Here is a 20,945-nt window from a genome sequence, read left to right on the forward strand (position 1 = left end):
TTATGCACTGATCTATAGATCAATGGAGCGGGTAATTCATGAGCGGAGTCATTCAGTATTCGTGCAGTCTGAAAATAAATGTTTCAGCCCTGGGTGTGTGACAGATTTGTTAAAAACCCGGTTGAGGCTCCTCTTTTTTACAGACCTAACATTTTCTCATAAGTCTCAACAAAACATTAGCAGTCTGTCTGTCTATCTATCTATCTATCTATCTATCTATCTATCTATCTATCTATCTATCTATGTATCTATCTGTCTATCTATCTATCTAGTTAAACCTTAAAAGTAATCTCTGAGCATCAGAAATATTTTTAGATGTAATTTCAAAGAAACAATGCAATTTCCAAGCAAACATCCAATACTTTTGAAAATCTGCCATTTCAAAGCAGAATTACTTTATTTTCAAATGAGGGGGCTATAATATATGGAGGGTACATGATGTAAACTAATGGGGTTATTTATTAATTTATTTTACTGTTTAATAAAACCCGGGCGGAACAGTGGCGCAACAGGGTCCTGGAGCTCTGAGATGTGTAGAGCTTCTGTGTGGGTTTCCTCAGTGTCCACAGGTTTCCTCCCATTGTCCAAAAAAAAAAAACACTTTGTCAGGTGGGCTGGCTAATCAAAAGTGTCCATAGGCGTGAGTGTGTGAGTGAATGTGTGAGTGTGTGTGCCCCCTGCAGGGTGTTTTCCTGCCTTGTGCCCAGTGATTCTGTGTAGGCTCACTGTGACCCTGAACTGGATAAGCGGTTACACACAATGAATTAATTAATTAACGTGGGTTTCCTCCTGGTGCTCTGGTTTCCTCCCACAGTCCAAAAACACACGTTGGTAGGTGGATTGGCAACTTAAATATTTCCATAGGTGTGAGTGTGTCGCACTGTGAAGGACTGGCGCCCTCTCCAGGATGTGTTCCTGCCTTGCGCCCTGTGATTCCGGGTAGGCTCCGGACCTGCCTTGACCCGGAAATGGACAAGCAGTTACAGACAATGAATGAATGAATGATTGAATGATGAATAAACCCTGATGGTTCTTATTTTTTAACTCTACAACCAATAAATTTTTGACAGATACAACACTATTTGCTTTTTGCTTTTTTAAATGTTTGCAGAAGTTAAATATTATTTGTCTAAACTATAATAATAGTTTTAGGGGAGACACCTACAATTTTATAGAAAATTTCTAAATTTCTTTCAAATGTATTTGTTATAGTAAAATGTAATACAAAATCAAAAGGTGACTGAGTTTTAAACAGAATAGACCGTGTATATTTTATACAAAGTGTGTTTATAAGAAGGGTGGCACAGCAGGTAGTGTCGCAGTCACACAGCTCCAGGGACCTGGAGGTTGTGGGTTCGATTCCCTGACTGTCTGTGAGGAGTTGGTGTGTTCTCCCCGTGTCCGCGTGGGTTTGCTCCGGTTTCCTCCCACAGTCCAAAAACATACGTTGGTAGGTGGATTGGCGACTAGGTGTGAATGTGTGTGTATCTGTGTTGACCTGTGAAGGACTGGTGCCCCCTCCAGGGTGTGTTCCCGCCTTGCGCCCAATGATTCCAGGTAGGCTCTGGACCCACCGCGACCCTGAACTGGATAAGCGGTTACAGATAATGAATGAATGAATGTTTATAAGAGAACAGTGGCAGACGAACCGAGGTTATGTTCTGGATCTGCAGGACGGGTTCTAATCTGATAAATGTTGATGACCGGTTCAGTGAACGCTGCATGGCAGGGTCACGTGACAGCGCATTGCTCTTCCAGCCAATCCGGAGCTTCCTGTTCAGCAACTACACACTCCACTCCGAGGGTCTCAAGTACACTCTCACAAACACGCGATTATGGAGGTAAGTTTATTTGTCCGGAGTTTAATTACTAATACTCGGTGTTATTCACTCTGTGTGAGATTAAGTGTTTATGAAAATGCGTTTATATTTGAATGTATTAATGGACGGAGTGCTTCGCTCTACCTCGCCTTTTGTGTAAGGAAATAGACTGGTTTGTGTCACTCTCAGCATGTCTCAGGAAATCTAACATTATTATTCGTTTTCATCTGCTAGACCTTTGCACAAACTGGATTTCATTTCAGCAGCAGCCGTAATACCCTACTATTAGATGTTTATTGCAATCAAAAAGCAGTATTAACCTGGACAAAGGCCACATGCGAAAAACCATGACCTTGGACTCCTGTAACTTTTTATATATTTTTCATGAAGTTAGTATATAGAAGTTACGTTTACTCGTGGACATGAACTTATGCACAGTTTTGGTGGTTTGTCAAATTTCACTTCACTGACCACTAACTTGTTTCTCCGAGTTTGTTTCCTTGTGGTGACGGCTGCTTTGTAATTGGCTACAACTTCTGAAAAATTAGCATAAAAAAAACAAAAACTTAAGAAAATTGATAGATTTTGTTATCGAGTGCCTTCACAAGAGGAGAACCCAGCCCAGAAAAGTATTAAGAAGTTTGTAGGAAATTATTAGTAATTATGACACAAGTAAAATTTTTGCCATTTTAAAGGCAACAGGGAATAAAAAAAAACATTTCTAAATATGTAATTTTGATAAACAGATGTGGGGTTTTATGGCTTATTAGTCTGTCAGTTAAACACAAGCTTGTGATACACAAAAAAGAAGACTTTTTTCTCGTCTTTATGGGAATAGCACACACGGACAGAGGTACTAGGATAGTTTTCTTATCTATAAGTGCAGCTTGTGTAAAATGACAGATTACACAACAGTTAAACTGTGTATCTGGTGGAAATTTGTTTGTTTGTGTTTGTGCTGTTACATGACTTAAGGTGACTTTAATTTCTACAAGATATTGCTTGTGTAATCACAAATAATCAAAGAGTAATAGAATAATGTTGCTGTCTGAACTAACGTTAATAATGTTCCAGGTTATTGTGAGGAGTGTATGTTGCTTCATTGAAATGCTGGCACAATATAAGGCCACATCTGGTGTTTTCAAATAGTATTGATTAAAAAAAGAGTTTTTAATCTCACAGTGACTTTTTTTAAAGTAATTAATTTTTTTTTCAGCTCTCAGTGAAGACCTGGGCTCTGTTGATCCTGTTTGTTGCATGTTTAAAAACCACTGTTTGCTTCAGTAATGGGAAAGTTACCCAAGCTTGTGATGACATGGTGCCCATGCATGGCCATCAGTCAAGTCCTGAGCCTGCGCCGTACAACATCACTGTGGATAAGTCCAAATTCAGTCCCGGGGACCAGATTAAAGGTATTCTGATATTTGCGCTGAAGAACAGCTGAAACATATTTAACATTCTCAAATCCAGTCAAGGAGAGCACTTTCTTTGTTGTTACATGAATCCTGTTTGAAACATTGCTGAAATACTTTACATATATTTGTGCAGCCATTTTGTCCATCGTTTTTCCTCGTAGTAATGTGTTTTGTGTTTGTGTAATTCTGTGTTCTGCACATATTTTGGAGACGATATGAAGGTAACTGTTTTTATAGAAATGTAATATCAGTTAATTTGTAATTCTGACTATTTTCCACTTGTTCTCAAAGACATTTTAATCCAATTTCCTGTTCCAAGGACATAAAATAGCCTGTTTCTTTTTGATAAAAAAAATGTTAACATATTTTATTTTTATTTTTTTGTTGTTTTGTAATAAATAAAGAGCCATAGCATTGCATTATTGACAAAGTAGCAGTGCTCATAAATAAGGAAATATCTATATTGTGATGCATGATGTTCAAATATCTTATGATGTTTTTGACTGGGTCACAGTGACTTTGTTTGAATAGGTTTTCTTTATATGTTTTGTCTAACCAAGCTTGAATGAAACTTTGCTGATAATACTTACACAGTATTTGCCTGTATTTTGTTTTCACAGTAACTTTATCAACTGTGCCTTCAGGGGATAGCCTTTATTTCAAAGGCTTTCTCATAGAAGCTCGAAATGCAGAAAATCTTAATGCTGGAGCTGTTGGCTATTTCACACTGCTTGACCCCACAATCTCACAACTTCTCCAGTGTGGTGACAGAGAGGTCTGAGATTTCTCAGAATGTTAGCTACATGTTAGTTTTTCAGGAGCAAACATGAATTGCTTCACTAAATCAAACCTAATTTGTAACATATTTAACTCTTTTCTATTTTAAAGGACTCTGCAGTGAGCCACCGTAATGATGCCCATAAAAAAGAAGTTCAAGTCCTCTGGACTGCACCCCAGGAGTCTCCCACTTTTGTCCAGTTTCAGTGAGTATCCATGTACATAGTCTCTCTGCTTTTAAGCACTTGAATATTGCGTTTATTTTTGAGATGTGTTTCTTCAGACATGTTATTGAGTTATCAATTCAGTAAGTTCTCTCAATTTTCAGCAGCCTTGTGTCACTTACATTTATTGTTACTAGAGTCTTTTCATATAGTGCTCTGCGCTGGTGGAATGCTTTGCCTTATCACTGTTCATTATGTTACAAAATATTTGAGAAAAATATGAGCTTATTCATACTTTAAGCTCCTCTCTCTGAGGCTTCAAAATATTTATCTGTCAAGTTTTGGTTGTGTTGTTGTTTTCTTTGTTTTTTTTGTTTATTATATATTCAGTATTTAACATTGTGGTTATTAAGTGTTATTAAGTTTGTCTACTATGTCTATGTTGAACTTTGTTTTTTTTTTTGTTTTTTTTTATTGCGTTTAGTGGTGTTAAAATCAACAAATCAAATATTTTGTCACATTTTTGCTGTTATTAACTGTTATGAACAGTTCTGTAAAACTAGGAAACAAGTTTGCATGTTATGTACATGTAACTCCTTGCACAATTATAAGCTGATGAGTGTGTTTTGTGTGGGTTTCAGGGTGACAATTGTCCAGAAATACAAGCTTTATTGGGTCAGGGTTCCAGGGCCTGTAGTGTCTATGAATGGGGCTCCACCTCTTCCTCCATTGTCTACTGCACAGCGGTCAGCAGCTAAAACAACAACAACTCCAGGAACTCTGACACAGCCTGTAAGTCTAACTACAAATTATTTTAATATGATTTCTGTAATGGCACTCATATTGATCAGGATTTAGACAGCTAAACAATATTTATTTATTTATTTATTTATTTATTATTACACTTATGCTTTAATTTCTCAGAGACTCATAAGTGACTGTTTTGTTTGTGTAGTGAGTAAGTAAAAACAAGCTGCTCGCAGGGCTGAAATTAAAGTTATTAAGGAGTTACATACAAACAAAGCCTTAAAATCTGGCAAACTACTTATTTTGGAGCTGCAAATCCTACAAAGCTGTCTTGAGCTGCACTTTTAACTTTTTCAGGCTTATTATGTGTAAACCCTTGAAACGGACCTAATTTGGCATGTCCTGCCCCTACTGATATTTTATTTCTTCTTGTAAATCCATCCAACCACCTCAGCTCCAGCCTCTGCATGAATGTTTTTTTATCCTAGTGAGGTCCTTGTGTTCTTATAACACCTACAAGTTTGTAAAGACCAGAGACCATCCTTAATTTCTTTAATTGGTCATTGAATATATGTTAAATTTGAGATGGGGGGGGGGGGGGATTTTATATTTAATAGAGAATTTTACAGACATTTGAATAGCTAAATAAGTGTAGAGTCATGTGAAAAAAGCTCCCCCATGAAAATTGTTGTCTTTTTGAACATATATAAACATAGATAAACAGAGATGGAGCTTATATAACTAAACAAATAAAACAGCTGAAATTACGTATAAACATAAGTTGTAAACAAATTGTGATTAGGACACCCTGTGCTGTAATAGCTGGTATTTTCTTCTTTGGCTGAAATAACCTCAATTAGGCCATCTACCAGTCTCTGACATCGACTGGGAGAAAATTTTTCCCATTCCTCCATGCAGAATTCTTTCAGCTGTGTGATGTTTGAGGGGTTTCTTGAATGCACAGATCACTCCAGAGCATCTCAGTAGGATTAAGTTCCAGGCTTTGATTCAACCATTTCAGAACTCTCCATTTCTTACATTTGAGCCATTCCTTGGTTGATTTACTGGAATGTTTTGGGTCATGGTTCACATCCGCTTCAGTTTTTGGACAGATGTCTTATATTTTCCTCAAGCACCGTCTGATACAGTGAAACATTCATAGTAGATTCTATGATAGCGAGCTTGCCAGGCCCTGCTGCAGCAAAGCAGCCACAAACCATGATATTTCCACCTCCGTGCTTCACAGTTGGTATAGGGTTCTTGTGCTCAAATGCTGCATTGGTTTGAGCCAGACCTGTCTTCTGTTACTGTGCCCAAATAATTCAGCTTTGGATTCATCTGTTCAAAGCTCATTGTTCCAGAAGTCCTGGTCTTGTCTAGGTGCTCTCGGGCAAACTTTAGTCTTGCCCTGATGTTTTTTTGACAGCAAGGGTTTCCTCCTGGCAGACCATCTATGAAAATCAAACTTGTGCAGTCTTTTCCTGCTGGTAGATGCATGTACCTTGAGATCAACTGTGGCAAGAGTTACCTCTAGGTCTCGTGATGACATTTTAGGATAGTTGAATAATTCTTTACGCATCTTGCTATCTGCTCTTGAACTGAACTTGCTAGGATGGCCTGACCTGGCCGTGTTGGCAGTTGGTTTAAATGTTCTCTGATTTTAAATTATTTTCCAGGCAGTGGAGTGGCTGATTTCTAATTGTTTTGATATCTTTTTACATCCCTTCACAGACTTGTATACATATATAACCTTCTTTCTGATGGCCTCTTTAGATCTCGCCACAGTGAGACCACTCATTTCAACAATCAAGGGCAAATCAAAATAAAGTCTGAGGTTTAAATAATAGCCTCTTCCAATGTCCTCTTTAACTATGGTCTAATCATTTGTACCTGATTCTAAAAATGGACATTTTAAATAGCAAGAAATGTGGAGGTGTCCTAAGTTATTCCTCACAAGAAATCTACATTTTTGTTCATTACATTTTACAATTTAAGTAATGTAAAATACAACTTGTGTTAAGTAATTTCTTCAGTACTTTTGTGTTTTCACAATTTGCTTTGTTTACTGTTTGCACATTCTTAAGAAAATCATTTAAAAATCAAAGTACTGTTTATCCGGTGGGGATTGATTAGGTGTTGTAACAGGTATTGCATGGTTGTTAGGTGTCCAATTTCCTTTAGATATTTTAATTAAAATAACAAAAAGATTGCTCAGGGAAATACTTGTTTCTAAAATTACATTAGAATATGAATCTCTTAAAAATAGTACCCATAATACACAGAAGTGATTTTTTGTACTGTTTTATTTTTTTTCTTCATAGTTCAGCTCAAAAGGCTGTGGCCATGAGAAGTCTTGTCTGAGGGAGCCTGCAGGCTGTGACCCAAAGTCTGATGCCATCTGTTACTTCCTGTCATTCAGAAGAGAGGAGGAGAGTGTGGTGTTTGAGCTCAGTGGGGCTGCCCCGGGTTATGTCTCGTTTGCCCTGTCCACAGATAAATGGATGGTACTCTTTTTAAACCTTGGCATTGTTTCATTTTGTTTAGTGGTATGTCCTGTGAATATGTTGTGATATGTAGAAAGATGAATGTGTGTATGTATGTAGGGAGAAGATGATGTCTACTTGTGCATTAAGGAAGGGGACAGTGTTCAAATCTACGCTGCTTATGTTCAGGGAAGGACACATCCAGTGGTTGCTTCAGAGGTAAACACACATATTGCTGATGATGAGTCAGAGAAACATGCACAAGTGCATGAACCACACAGCAGACAAGGGTTCGAGCTTGGACAGGAACAGTTTGTTTAAAGTTGCAGTGCTTAGGCAAGACACATACGTTTAAAGTTATGAGTTGCTCTTGAAAGTGTCTGCCCGCTGTGCTCAGTCGGGTAACTTTTAAAGTCTAGCTGTTAAAAAAAATAAATACATTTTTTTGCTGTGGATGTGCTTTCTCTACGCTCTTTGACCTCTTGCTGCTGTAGAATGTTTTGAGAGACACAGCGTGGAGGCTGGCAGATGGAGTGATCCAGTGCAGTTTCCGCAGAAATATACTCATCCTCCCCCCAAATCAGAACAGATCAAACCTGAATGAAACACACTATATTTTCATGGCTCATGGCCGAGCAGAGAATGGTGAGTGCTTCTGTTTCTTGTTTTTATATATATATGTGCAGAAGTCTTAGGCATTTAAGATAATTATATATATTTAAACTAATGCCTTCTCAGTAAGTGTGGTGCTTGTTTAAAGTTATATATAATCACAGTAAATACAAAAAAATATATATGACAAATAAGAAAATATAAGATAATTTGTGTTCACATTCAAATCATTATTTATGAACGGGTAAAACTAGGTATTGGATGATAACCTCAAATCGTACGGATTGCCATGAGGAGAGATTTGGAAAAAGTTAAACCAATACATTCACACACAGAATATCACACTTACTGGAATAATTCTATTTGGTTTTATTCAAATGTTGGGCCTAAAATTTTGCACAATACTGTGTGTGTTATATACATTACAATATTATATATATATATATATATATATATATATATATATATATATGTATGTATATGTGTGTATGTGTATACAGTACATTTTTTTTATGTCATAAATTAGGTTCTCCTTAATTAAAAATTATAATAACATGTATGCGTCACCTGTAGGGAGGACTCACAGACATGACAGACAACCTCTCATCTCAACCAGTCCTGTGCTTATTATTGGGTCTCCAGAGGATCTAACAGGCTCTCGGTCTTCACTGCTTATCAAATTCCATGGTGAGGTTATTACAGAAGTCTTAATTCTGCACCTTTAGTCCAGTCCTATTTTCTGATTTTTGTTTCCACTGGTTGCTACTGTTGATGAGGAACTTCTGATCTAACTGACAGGATGCATGCTGCTGTAACTACTAAAGTTCTCTAAATTCAGAACTAATAAAAGTTATGGAATGATGATTGTTACTGAATGAATGACACGTCATGTAGTATATGATATGCATTAAGTATGTGGCATGTTTATTCTTATTCTAACCATTAATAATGTTGACCCTGCAAATCTGTGCTTTTTTCCTCTCTGAATGTAGCGGTGTTTATGCTCATTGCCTGGATGACCACTGTCAGCACTGGAGTTATTATAGCCCGATATTTCAAACCTGACTGGTCTGATACAACTCTGTTTGGACAGAGGGTCTGGTTCCAGGTAGGAATATTTGAGTTGAAGGATCAGTAATATATGTTTCTCTGTGATTTCCATGAGTTGACAACAAGATATTTTGTTTCCCACAGATTCACAGAGGACTAATGCTTATCACAGTCATTCTGACATGCACTGGCTTCATTTTGCCTTTCATATACAGGGGAGGATGGAGCAAGGTAACATCCAAACACACACACACAGTCTGTCTGTATGACTAATGCTCAGCAGTGTGTCATTCTCTCTCAGCCCCCGCCACCAAATGCATGGCTGTGTGACTGTTCCTCAGCATGTCTAAATGTGTCATACACTCACATGCGGTCTGTGCATAATAGATGGGAAAATTGAGTAATGTTTAGTTTGATCATTTATTATTATTATTACCACTTAGTGGAATTTTTGCCACATTTTCCATTTTGCGGAGGACAATGCTATGGGGTTTGTTCTCATGTTCCAGGCTGGTGCATTTCATCCCTGCTTATTGGGATCCATTACATTTATTAGTGCTTGCACAGTGTCACCGACAGAGGTCACTCTTTTACTGTTGCAACCAAAGCATGCTAGCGCTTTGTGATTAAACCATTTTAAGTTCCATAGAATTTCCAATAGGTTGTGTGTCCGTAGACTTTGCAGTGTGTCAGTGTTTTCTTTCTGGCTGCTGTTCGCATCATATCTTGTGAGATAATGCCTTATTTATGGTTTTCAAAGCGTGCAGGCTCACATCCTTACCTTGGCTGTACTGTCATGGCTCTGGCTCTTATCCAGCCCATCATGGCTCTGTTCAGACCTGCTCCAGACTCATCTAGGTAACAGTTATTCCTCACTGAAGTCACACATGAATATTTGTAGTTTGTAAATATTTTTGCATCATGTCAAATTATGATGAATGTACCAACAGAAATGGTTCTATGAATTATATTACTTTATTTCCTGCAATTTTTTTTGAGGCTGTTAAGAGATGTAGTTTAGATTTCAGCAATATGTGAATGCACAGTTACAAGTATTAAGGTCATCATATGCTCATGCTTTACTATGAACCTTCTGTTTGCAGAAGATATATTTTCAACTGGCTCCATTTGGGCACTGGTACTATAGCTCAAATAATTGCTGGTAAGGGAAAAAAATTATGTTTTATATCATCTTGTGTAAAATGATTAAATGTAGTTATGACAAAATGAGAGCAAACTAAAAAGAAATAAAAATGAAATATGCCTTTTACTTTAGTTGTGGCTATCTTCCTGGGGATTCATCAGCAGGCCCTGCTGCTCCCAGGCCCCTGGTCCACATGGGTCCTAGCTGGGTATGTGGTCTGGTTTGTGTTAACAGACTTGATCCTGGAAGTGCAGAGGAGGGGGCTTTTCCCAATAGGTCAGTACATCCATTTACAACAAAACCCTTGCTATAGTACGTAGCTATTAGTGCTCTTTCCATTCTCAAAGGACCTGACCTGTCCATACAGAACAATAATTTGTGCCATTCTAGTAATTACAATTTTTCTGCTGGTGAAAAGGAAACAGATTGTGCAGACAAATAGCATTAGTCAGTAAAAGGCTTTTATGTACCTTGTTACCAGTTGGAGTGCAGTTCTGAATGCTAATAACTTTAAATGCCACCCTGGAGTGGCTTAAAACATGTTTTGTGTCAGTATGTATTCAAAAAGCAAGATATGATGCTGTAAAATGCCTCAGCTGAATAATAATGATTACCATCTTTCCCTCTTCTCATTTCTTGTCTTTTTGACATGGTGTAGGTCAATTTTTCAAAAATTTTGAAATCCACACAGAAAACATAAAAACTGAAGACAAAGAGGAGATTTTGTTTGTTCCGTCTGGGAATGAGACCTGTGTCAAGGTTAGACAATGTATTTTATCCTTTGCATTAATGTTACTGTTATTTTATACCAGAATAATTAATGTAGTAAACATATTTTTCTGATTGCAGGGTCCCTGTTTTAAAAAGCTTGTTTTGATTGTCTACCTCTGTGGAAACCTTGGATTTCTGATTATTCTTCTTGTCACAATTGGTGGAGTGTGACCTAAATAGACAACTAAACTGTTTGGCCAGCTGAACACACACACACACACACACACACTATATTGCCAAAAGTGTTCAAGCACTCATCCAAATAATTTAATTCAGATGTTCCAACCACTTCCATGGCCACATATGTATAACACCAAGCACCTAAGCATGCAGACTGTGTCTACAAACATTTATGATCTAATGGGTTGCTCTATAGAACGTCAGCATAGTACCGTGACCGGATGCCACCTGTGCAAAAGTCGTTTTTTTTCACTACTAAATATTCCACAGTGCACTGTCAGTGGTATTATAAACAAAGTGGGAGTGATTGGAAACAACAGCAACTCAGCCATGAAGTGGTAGGGCAGGTAAAGTTACGGCTGGGGCAGTGGGTGCTGATGCGCATAGTGTGCAGAGATCAGCTTTATGCAGAGTCAATCGCTATAATGTCTCCAGACTTCATAGTGCCTTCGGATTAGCTCAAGAACAGTGCATAGAGAGCTTCATGGAATGGGTTTCCATGACCAAGCAGCTGCATTCAAGTCTTACATCACCAAGATCAGTGCAAAGCATTGTAAACAGTGGTGTAAAGCATGCTGAGACTGGACTCTAGAGCAGTGGGGACATGTTCTCTGGAGTGACGAATCAAGCTTCTGTCTGGCAATGAACAAGTCTGGTTTTGGTGGTTGCCAGGAGAATGGCATTTATCTGACTACATTGTGCCAAGTGTAAAGTTTGGTGTGGGGTTGTTTTTCAGGAGTTTGGCTCAGCCCCTTAGTTCCAGTTAAAAAGAAACTCTTAATGCTTCAGCATACAAAGAGATTTTGCACAATTTCATGCTGCCAACTTTGTGGGCCCCCTTCCTAATCCAACATAATTGTGCACCAGTGCACAAAGCAAGGTCCATAAAGACATGGATGAGCAAGTTTGGTGGAGAACTTGACTGTCCTGCACAGTGTGTCTGACCTTACAAATGCGCTTTTGGAGGAACTGTCAAAAATTCTCAAACAGTCCTAAACCTTGTGGAAATCCTTCGCAGAAGAGCTGAATGGGCCGGCATTGTATTAACCTGAATATGGAATAGGATTGTCGCTCACATACGTATGCATGCAAAGGCAAATGAATGAATACTTTTGGCAATGTAGTGCATACACAATGTTATAAGGAGGTCTTTTTCCTCTTTGGTTGTTAAAGTTCGTATTATGTTTTTAATTAATTAGAATTTTCAGAATGTAAATGATTTTGTAAACTGAATAATTTATCACCAATATATTCTTTTTAACTGACAGTAGTTTATAATTTGTATGCACAGTTTAAATTGTACAGAGATGATGTTTTTGCTCTGTGCCTTTTTATAATACATTCTCTTTAAATCATGCTGCCTTCAAATACAGACGTTTTTCTGTTCTGATTTTTGAACCCTCAAGTTTGTATGATATTTATGCACTAAACATTTTCTGTATTATATATATTTTTGCCATTTTGGCAGATTTTTAATCAAATCAAACATAAGTTTATGTACAAATGAATGATTAAAAAATGTGTATGATTGTTAATTATGTATAAATTAAAAGTGGATGTGTATATGACTCATTGATGTCTTAAAAATCTGTTGCAGTGATCTTTTGGATTTTCAGTTTATTTTACTTTTTTTGGGTTCTGTTAAGCTCCCATGGCTGGTTTCAGCAGTGGAGCTCTCATCATTTAGAAATGTGTCATTTGAACACACTGCTTCAGTGTGATTTCATGCTGCTGTAGTGCAATAAGATTTAACAACAGAGTAGAATTTTTTTTGTATTTATACTAATCCAGCCTAAAGCTCATAATGTCTGTCTGTATTTTAACTATATGCAGAATAATCATCTGAGACAAAAGTTATATTTATTGTAATAGTAATTTGAACAGTTTTTCCCTTTTTTTTAAACTTTATTCTTTTTTTTTCTTTTTAATAGAAAGCAATGCAAAAGTTTGAGAATGGCTTATACATGGAATAAGCAAGCAATACTCATAGTCCTAATTACCAAAATGGATTCACATAAGCATACAAACATATTTCTTAGACAAATTACAAAGCAATGTAATTATAGTGCTTCTTCATTAACACATTTAAATAGTCACTTAAATAGTAAATATGCATCTTCATTTTGGGATGTATTAAATGGAAATACTAAAAGGTAAATGTTATATCAGAATAGGACAGTATTCATACATAAAACGCCTCTAATGGAAAATGCTAACTATTTTAAAGAAAAGGGAAAACTGTCTGTAATTAATATTTGGTAACATTTTGTGTGGCTATAGATAACATTCACAATATCTTCAATAAAGGCTTAAATACATGTTCATAAATGTTTAAATCCACATTTATAAAGTATACATTTTATATTGAGAGATTTATTTCTAAATAAAAGTGCTTATTTTTCATTTTGAAAACAGTTTTAACTATAAATTATTTTCAATGTAATGCTTAATTTCTGGACAGCCAAAATAAACAGCATCTGGATTTACCTCTTTGGACAGAAAGTGTTTAGACACTGTTCCTAGACTTTCTAGTCTTTTTCATTATTATCTTTTTTATTGTTTACTTTTGGAAGAATTTGCATATGTATATTGTTATTCTTTCTCCATTTTATTCCATGTTTTTTTTTTTTTATTGTAACAGAAGATTAATTCAACACTCCATATACTGTTAGCAAAAAGTAATTTATCCTAAGTTTAACTCCCTTGGGGTTAAATGCTAGCAATTATCCCAAGTATTAGAGGTTAGATTTTTATTGATGTTCTTTCTCGCTTGTCTTGAATAAACTGCAGTGTGTCCCACAACAAGATTCAGACTTTGAGTAATTTATTGTCCATATAGAAAAGCGACATGCAAAGCAGCATTGAACCCCAGGAGAGTCAAACTTGTGATAAAAAACCTTTCCCTCAACAAAATATAGACTGTTGAATTAACAGTCTGGCACAAAATATTTTAAAAAAAATGTAGTAATGAGAATGTACAACAATGTACAAAATAAAAATGCTTTAAAAATAAACGATTATTAACACGAAAATGTAAGCCAAAAAAGTGTCAAACCACATTCTGTCCAGAGGGGTACCTCCATGTCATTTTTATTTTGGCTGCCAAGAGTTTCACTGGAAAAAGAAAAAAATAATAATAATTTACTTTGAATAAGCATCTCAAAAAATCACACTGTAGTCCATAGCAATATCATGTAAGACACATACTTTATAAATGTTGATTTAAGCATTTTGAAGATGTTATGAATAAGTTATATAGACAACCTTAAAGCAAGGGTGTAGAATTAGCATGGAAGGAGGTGACGTGTCCCCACCAATATCCAGCGATTATTGAACTTTCCCCACTAATAATTTGATCCCCTCCAATAAATAAATAGACAAACTATCTGTCAACATCTCATTAGTCTAGAGGTACAGAAAAGGGTTAAATCACTTTCTCTCCTAGAGTCCTACCTTCCTGAAACACATGTGGCCAGTTTGATTGGCTTTGCCTCTCACTGCTGTTACTTGAGTCTCTGTCTTTCCAGTCATAAGACTCAGGTGCATCATGGATGGCACATGGGTGTCAAAAGCAAATGAGGATGGCAGCAAAAAAGAAGGTGGACATGAGATACTTTTCAAAGGAATGTGTAAGTCATAAAGACAATATCGCCATATGAATCCATCCAAATAACAGCAGGCTAAAAGTCTATAACTATGAATAACATGGTTTGGAAATTAACTGCACAACAAGCTGCCAACTGGCAGTTCTATTACATTGTCATTTTATCACGGAGCAAAGGGGGGAAAAATGGGAGGGGGGGGTGGGGCGTATTCATAGGTCACCTCCAATGTCAAGAGCAAATCTACCCCATTGCCTTAAAGTGTTACAGAATATTTCTGATTGGATTTCAGTGTAATAACACTGAAAGAAAAACAAAATGCTCGTATTTATTTTGTTATCCTGTTTAGCAGATTTGACTGTATCGCAGGGACATACAAATTCGCCTTACAAGAAAATACAATATGAAAATACATTAAATATTTTCCTCTCCTTTGTACTAAGACATTACAATAAAATATGCTTAAATTCTTATTGAGCATTTCTGTTGAGAAACAAGCATAGATTGAACAACTAACATTCAGCTAACATTCAGGCGTCTTGGCAAACACTCTTATAGTTTGCAGAACATTAACGAAGAGCTGAAAAGACCACACAAGCAGCAACAGCATGTGCTTATACGGCAGGCGTCACATGAAATCAGCATGAGTCTGTAACACTGCTAGTCTTACATGGAACAAAGAATACTGTGAGTTGATATTAGGTCTGCTGCTCTTTAGTCATTATTTGCAAACTCCCCTGCCTCCCACCGCAGGGCCATGGCACTTTTACGGCGACCTCCAGCATAGGACTCAGGAAACTATGGAGGGAAACGTTTAAAGATCATTCAGATGCTTTCAGTGCCAGTTAAATGTCATGTCCTTTCAAAAACATTTAATGGACACTTAGATACTACATTTTCTGTCTACTGATTTGATATTATACACAATGCTTTTTTAAGAAAAACAGCATTCTGTTTTGCATTAGGTTTACTCTGTTGATTTAAAATGAGCTCACTTTGTCATTTAGTCCAGTATCCAGGTTTCGGTCTACAAATCCTATGTCCTCAGAATATAGAAGCACATTCTTAATATTCATTAAGTATTATACACATGGCTTTCAACAAGTATTATATGCATTATTCCTTAAACCACGTTTATTTTACATTATGAATAGTTAGTTGGTCTGCCAGAGGTTGTAACCTATAGTGAGAACTAACAAACTGGAAATCCTGTGGATTTAATTACTTTTGATTTACTATTTAATCTGTAAGTCTTTATTAGGAATCACATACAAGGTGTAGGTTCCTATTTGAATTTTAATGTCATGTCTTTAATTATAATCTATACGTACATTACCCAGTATGCTAAAAGTCTGCATATACGTTACAATTAATTTAAAATGAAAAAGCTGTTATCCCATCTGAAGAAATATGATTCATAAGGTGACAATCAGATTCACAGCATGGCTCAGTGTGTTTATAACCAGGGAGGTGTTAGTCATAATGCAGTTTATGAGCTGAGATAGAATTTCTTAGAAACTGGATATCCTTATTAAACTTAGTTTCTAATGCACTTTTTGATCAGTTCACAAGCAAAAATAAAAATCGCTGTAAAGTCTAAAGTGTAGCCATGATTCTAATGCCTTGAGTACATTAATGAGTACATTATAATGGGTAGTAAATATGGTCAGTGATTCCTATAGATATTGTATTCAAATAAAATGTTACTGATTTTTCTTCTATATAAAAAACAACCACTTTCTTCGCTAAAAAAGGCTTGTTTTTGGATTAGTGGTAGTTTCCTGCCCTAAGGCTAATGCTTGTTAACTGATTTCTAGGTGAGAAATCATGGTATTCCAGGCCATTTTTATACTAATTCATTGTAGTTTAGTATATATTATTTGAAACTTACTCTGTGATCACATGATAGCACTGAACGGTCCATCTTGTAAGTCTTCATAGGGGACGAGGGAGATGATTTACACTTTATTGGGATATCATCTGAAAATGGGCAGACAGTATTTATTCAGCCTGTGTTTAATAACCTACCAATGCACCATTAAAATAGCCTATCTTGAGAACTCTACATGACATGAAAGAATATTTTGTTCTCAGCATATACACACCTTGTTTGTCATATGAACCGTCCAGAAGATTAGGGGAACCCAGGAAATTCTCTTTAGTGTAAACACTGGCTCTTTGTTTTTTGAGCTCTTCCTCCCGTTGTTTTACCATCTTGATCTCCTCATCAACCAGAGAGATGGTGCTCCTTGATCGCAGCTTGAAAAATGGGTTGTTAAGGAAAGTCTTCTCTTGAGTCTCCACAGAAGAGTTTAGGTTAAACTCAGATGCACTTCGAATGATCAGGTTGGATGTTTCCAGTATAATTACGTTAGGGGGATCCTCTGATCTCCAGTCAGCAGATTTAGAGCTCACCAGTTTTCCAGCATGGCGTGGACTTTGATGGGAAGGTTCCGGTTCAAGAATAATAACATTGTTGGCTGCCATTTCATGTTTGTTTGATCCTCTTGTTGGCGAAGAAGTGATGATGAAAGATGGCATCTTGCTGCTGGATGATAATCTGCAGTTGTCATCCTGATGGTCAAACATCTTTCTTTTCTCATCCACTTCCTTGCATAAATGTCCAGGGTTTAAGATGATTGGTCTTCCTTTTCCTTGCACACAGTCACTTGAGAACGATTTGGACATTCCTCTTTCACGCCTTAGGTTTTCTTCTTTCTCAATGACAGAACGGATCTCCTTCTCAACGGGGGTCTCCGGGTCATCATAAGGTGATCTGTAACTGGAGTCATCCAGTCCAGAATCTTCTGAGCAGGGGCTGAACTGATTGTTGTGGGAGAAGTCTCTTCCAAGTGGCAAACTCTCAAGGTCATGATCTTTCTTGGGCCTGTCGATGTTGCGCACTGGCGTGTACATGAAACTGTGACTGCCCTGGCAGGTGCCCGTCTTGCTGACTGGTTGGTGCACCAGATTCTTTGTTTGCTCCTCCATCTGCAGCCACTGATTGCGAGCAACTCTGAAATCCACATGTTCAGTACTGACATTTTCACTCTTCATCTCTTGAATCACACAGTAATCCTTCGGCACTTTCTTGTTTGGGTCTGACTTTGTGCAGCCTGATGAAATGTCCTTGTGGTTTACTGAATTCTTACCGAGTTCTTCCTCATCCTCTGAAATCTTGGACAAGCCATGGAACAGTGATGAAGGATTATAAGAGATTTCCTTTGTTGGCTGCACACAAGTCGAGTTGCTCTCTGGTTGCTCTAACACATCTTCCACTGGAATGATGTCCTCTTCTACCTCGTCTTCTTTTGCATCTGAGCTGTTTTCTGTGTTCTTTACTTCAGGCTTTTGAATGAACAGTTCTTGTGCACTCAGCTCAAGGCTATCCAGATAGGAGTCGTCATCTTCCTTATTGATTGAGGAGGAAAATATAGTCCTCCACTTCTCATCAGTTTCAGAGTCAGATGAGGCAGCAGCGATTTCTACACGTACACATTCTTCCAAGTCCTCAGGGTCATGAACAGAGTCGGTTGAGACGTCTGACATAACTTCCTCCCGAATGTATGACTCCAGCATGGCCTCATCATCTAAGCCTAAGACTTCAAAGATGGCCTCCTGGGATTCTGTCTTGAGTGGCTCTAATATACCTTCGTCTTCGATGCTCCGTATTATAGAGACAGTATTTTTTGGCAGCTCTTCTTTCACAGAGTCCTGTCTTTTTCGCATAGACTCATTCTCATACACACTCTCAGCACTAGATGGAGTATCAGAGGAAGTAATGGATTCATTACAATTAAGCTCATCGTGATTGTCCTCAAGGACTAATGCTTCCTTTGGGCAGGGTATGTCTTCCAATTCAGCAGTGTTTATCTCTGTGGGAGGCAGTTCTGCTAATATGTCGACCACTACTTTTGCACTCAGGGATTCTAATAGATCATCATCATAGCACGCTTCATGTTCTTCAGCGCTCACGTCCTTGTTCTCAGGTAACTCAGTCTCCTGGACTTCCATTTCACAGTCAATTATGTTTGCTGTGCTGGATTGCTCACTCGTCTCCATGGTTACTGTCTTGGAGAGGGACTTCAGCTCTGTGTCTGCCTGATTCTGAGAGGGAAAACAACCTTCACTTCCTTCTATGCCATCCACCTCAGGATACCTTACAGCTCCCTACAGAAAAATAAAATAAAAAGTAAAGGTAAATGCCAACATCAGTAGAAAAAACAATGTCCGTAGCAGTAAATGTCAGCCCAGAATACCTCTGACCTGTAACATTGATATGCTACATTTTGTAATCCCTCATCACAACGTAGTGGGAATTAGATTTTCTTTTTATGAATACTTTTGTCAGGCCAGTGATGTGTCTGATCTTTTGGAAGCCTTAAACACTACTCTTTTCCAGACATACCATATATGAGTGAAAACGTGTGGATGCTTCATAAACAAACAAATAAATTTCCTGGGGGACCCACTAGGGGCTTTGGGGCCTAAAGCAAACAATTACACCATTTATAGCCAGAAATGGTGCTGATTCTGGCTTCAGATGACAAACAAATAAAGGTCAGTAACAAGCAATAAGTTCACACGTTTGTCCCATGCTGTGTACATTGTGTTTCTTGCATTCTGTGTGTAGTAATTTGAACAACATCAGTATGATCAGTATGATCTTACTGATGATCTTACAGTATGACCTGTATGATCATAGTATGTTTTTATTTACTTCAAAATGTGATTTTACTTCAAAATGTAACATGTAAATATCCAAAATGTGTTAGTTGCAGGCATGCTTTCAATTCAGCATTCTATAGCCTTAATTTAATTACTGTCACATCAGACAAATACATTTGATTGCAATGTTCCATGTTTTCCCTGTTTCCTTCAAACATGCATTCCCTACATACTGTTATTTAAGCTTTAGACAATGCTGAAGAGGAATGTGAAGAGTTGTTTGTTTACAATTGCAGTGAATAATTTCACAAAGTGGGCTGTGCTCAGGGAGGGAAAGGGAGGCAGGAGCCTGCCTGAATTAAGTGGATCCATTATATAAGACTGCAGAATTGGGTTCCTCGCCCACGTGTGATGCACCAGTGTCCCTCCAGCTGATTAGCCGTGGCCCCCATTATGCTCAGGAGAGGAAGTGCCTGGAGCGGAGCAGAAGCCTGGGAGGCAGTGTCCTTCTGACAGTGTGTCGACACAGCTCTTACAGCAAAGGCCGCAAGAGCCACTGCACATTCTGACACATTTGCTGTGTCTGCTTTTGTTTGTATTCCCATTGAGAGAGCTAGAATTACAAATTACAAAGTGCTGCGTAGGTCATCATTATCTCATTTTTTGTTTGTGCTGATGTGGTCTGATAAACTTAAAGCTGATGTAGTTTGATTCCTGCTCAACCAATTAAAACTCTGAGCTCATCTGTTGCTGCTGCCAAGTGTCAAAGTAATATTCACACAGATTCTAAAGCTTTTTCAGCCATGGGAATTCAACATCCACTGGATATAGGCCACAGATCTGCTGAATACACCATAATCCCCACTTGGCAAACGTCAGCAATGGTTTAGTGCTTTGTCATCACAGAACATAAAATGGTACATTTATATAATATATAAACCCTGGAAAATGTAAATAAATATTTTTAGAGTGTATACATATATTAGTTGCAAACCTGTTAAATAGATTTGTAGATTTATCAGGTAAGTTGTTACACTAATAACAATGTCTATAATCTCTGCGGTATAGTTCCCATGCACATAATCTGTCCACAATGGAATGCATCTGAAATGACTCAAAAGGCAGAAAATCTCAAAAGCTCAAATTGCTCTCCACTTCAGCTTCTGTAATATTCCCCCTAATCAAGCCAGACAAAAGGCATAAAACATGATGAAAACAACAGACTGGAAAAGTGTTGAATGCCATGGCAACAGCCCAGTAGGTATAACAGCTCAGCTGGTGAGCAAACGTCCGTGCTCGCAGCCTACTAGTCTCAGCATTTGTGTCATAAAAATCGGTATGCAATAAATAATTCAGTGACATCAGATTAGCATTCGAAGACAGACAGAGAGAAACTGAGGTATTACTGAGCAGAATGTACCTACCATGAGCTTGTACCAGAACAACCAGAAGGAGATCATTTCGTTTATGTCCCTGAGTAACTTAGTGTGCCTTCTACATAGAATCTACATA

General features: G+C 37.5%; 2 protein-coding genes across 4 annotated transcripts in view; one reads left to right on the forward strand and one right to left on the reverse strand.

Annotated features, from left to right (window-relative positions):
* Positions 1 to 1,741: 1,741 nt before the first annotated feature.
* Positions 1,742 to 13,476, forward strand: LOC136708495 (putative ferric-chelate reductase 1). The gene is made up of 16 exons (XM_066683088.1): positions 1,742 to 1,841; positions 3,037 to 3,232; positions 3,856 to 4,010; positions 4,124 to 4,218; positions 4,818 to 4,968; positions 7,245 to 7,427; positions 7,527 to 7,625; positions 7,901 to 8,051; positions 8,592 to 8,705; positions 9,011 to 9,126; positions 9,213 to 9,299; positions 9,829 to 9,926; positions 10,172 to 10,230; positions 10,345 to 10,488; positions 10,871 to 10,971; positions 11,062 to 13,476. The coding sequence occupies exons 1-16, from the start codon at positions 1,836 to 1,838 to the stop codon at positions 11,152 to 11,154; spliced, it is 1,848 nt and encodes a 615-aa protein (XP_066539185.1). The 5' UTR covers positions 1,742 to 1,835; the 3' UTR covers positions 11,155 to 13,476.
* A 115-nt stretch (positions 13,477 to 13,591) lies between these two features.
* palmdb (palmdelphin b) overlaps positions 13,592 to 20,945 on the reverse strand; it is a 33,132-nt gene continuing 25,778 nt past the window's right edge. For all 3 annotated transcript variants that reach the window (XM_066683084.1, XM_066683085.1, XM_066683087.1), the window contains 3 exons: positions 16,871 to 18,935; positions 16,657 to 16,745; positions 13,592 to 15,563 (listed from right to left, as the gene is read on the reverse strand). In XM_066683084.1, the coding sequence (XP_066539181.1) occupies positions 15,480 to 15,563; positions 16,657 to 16,745; positions 16,871 to 18,935 (2,238 nt within the window). In that variant the 3' untranslated portion in view covers positions 13,592 to 15,479. The remainder of the gene's footprint in view (positions 15,564 to 16,656; positions 16,746 to 16,870; positions 18,936 to 20,945) is intronic.

The sequence above is a fragment of the Hoplias malabaricus genome, chromosome 10 (genome assembly GCF_029633855.1).
Source record: "Hoplias malabaricus isolate fHopMal1 chromosome 10, fHopMal1.hap1, whole genome shotgun sequence".
NCBI lineage: Eukaryota > Metazoa > Chordata > Actinopteri > Characiformes > Erythrinidae > Hoplias > Hoplias malabaricus.

Coding starts and splice junctions, on each gene's coding strand:
- LOC136708495 (XM_066683088.1), top strand. Junction 8,052..8,591: donor TCATGGCCGAGCAGAGAATG/GTGAGTGCTTCT, acceptor CGTCACCTGTAG/GGAGGACTCACAGACATGAC. Junction 10,972..11,061: donor GGAATGAGACCTGTGTCAAG/GTTAGACAATGT, acceptor TTCTGATTGCAG/GGTCCCTGTTTTAAAAAGCT.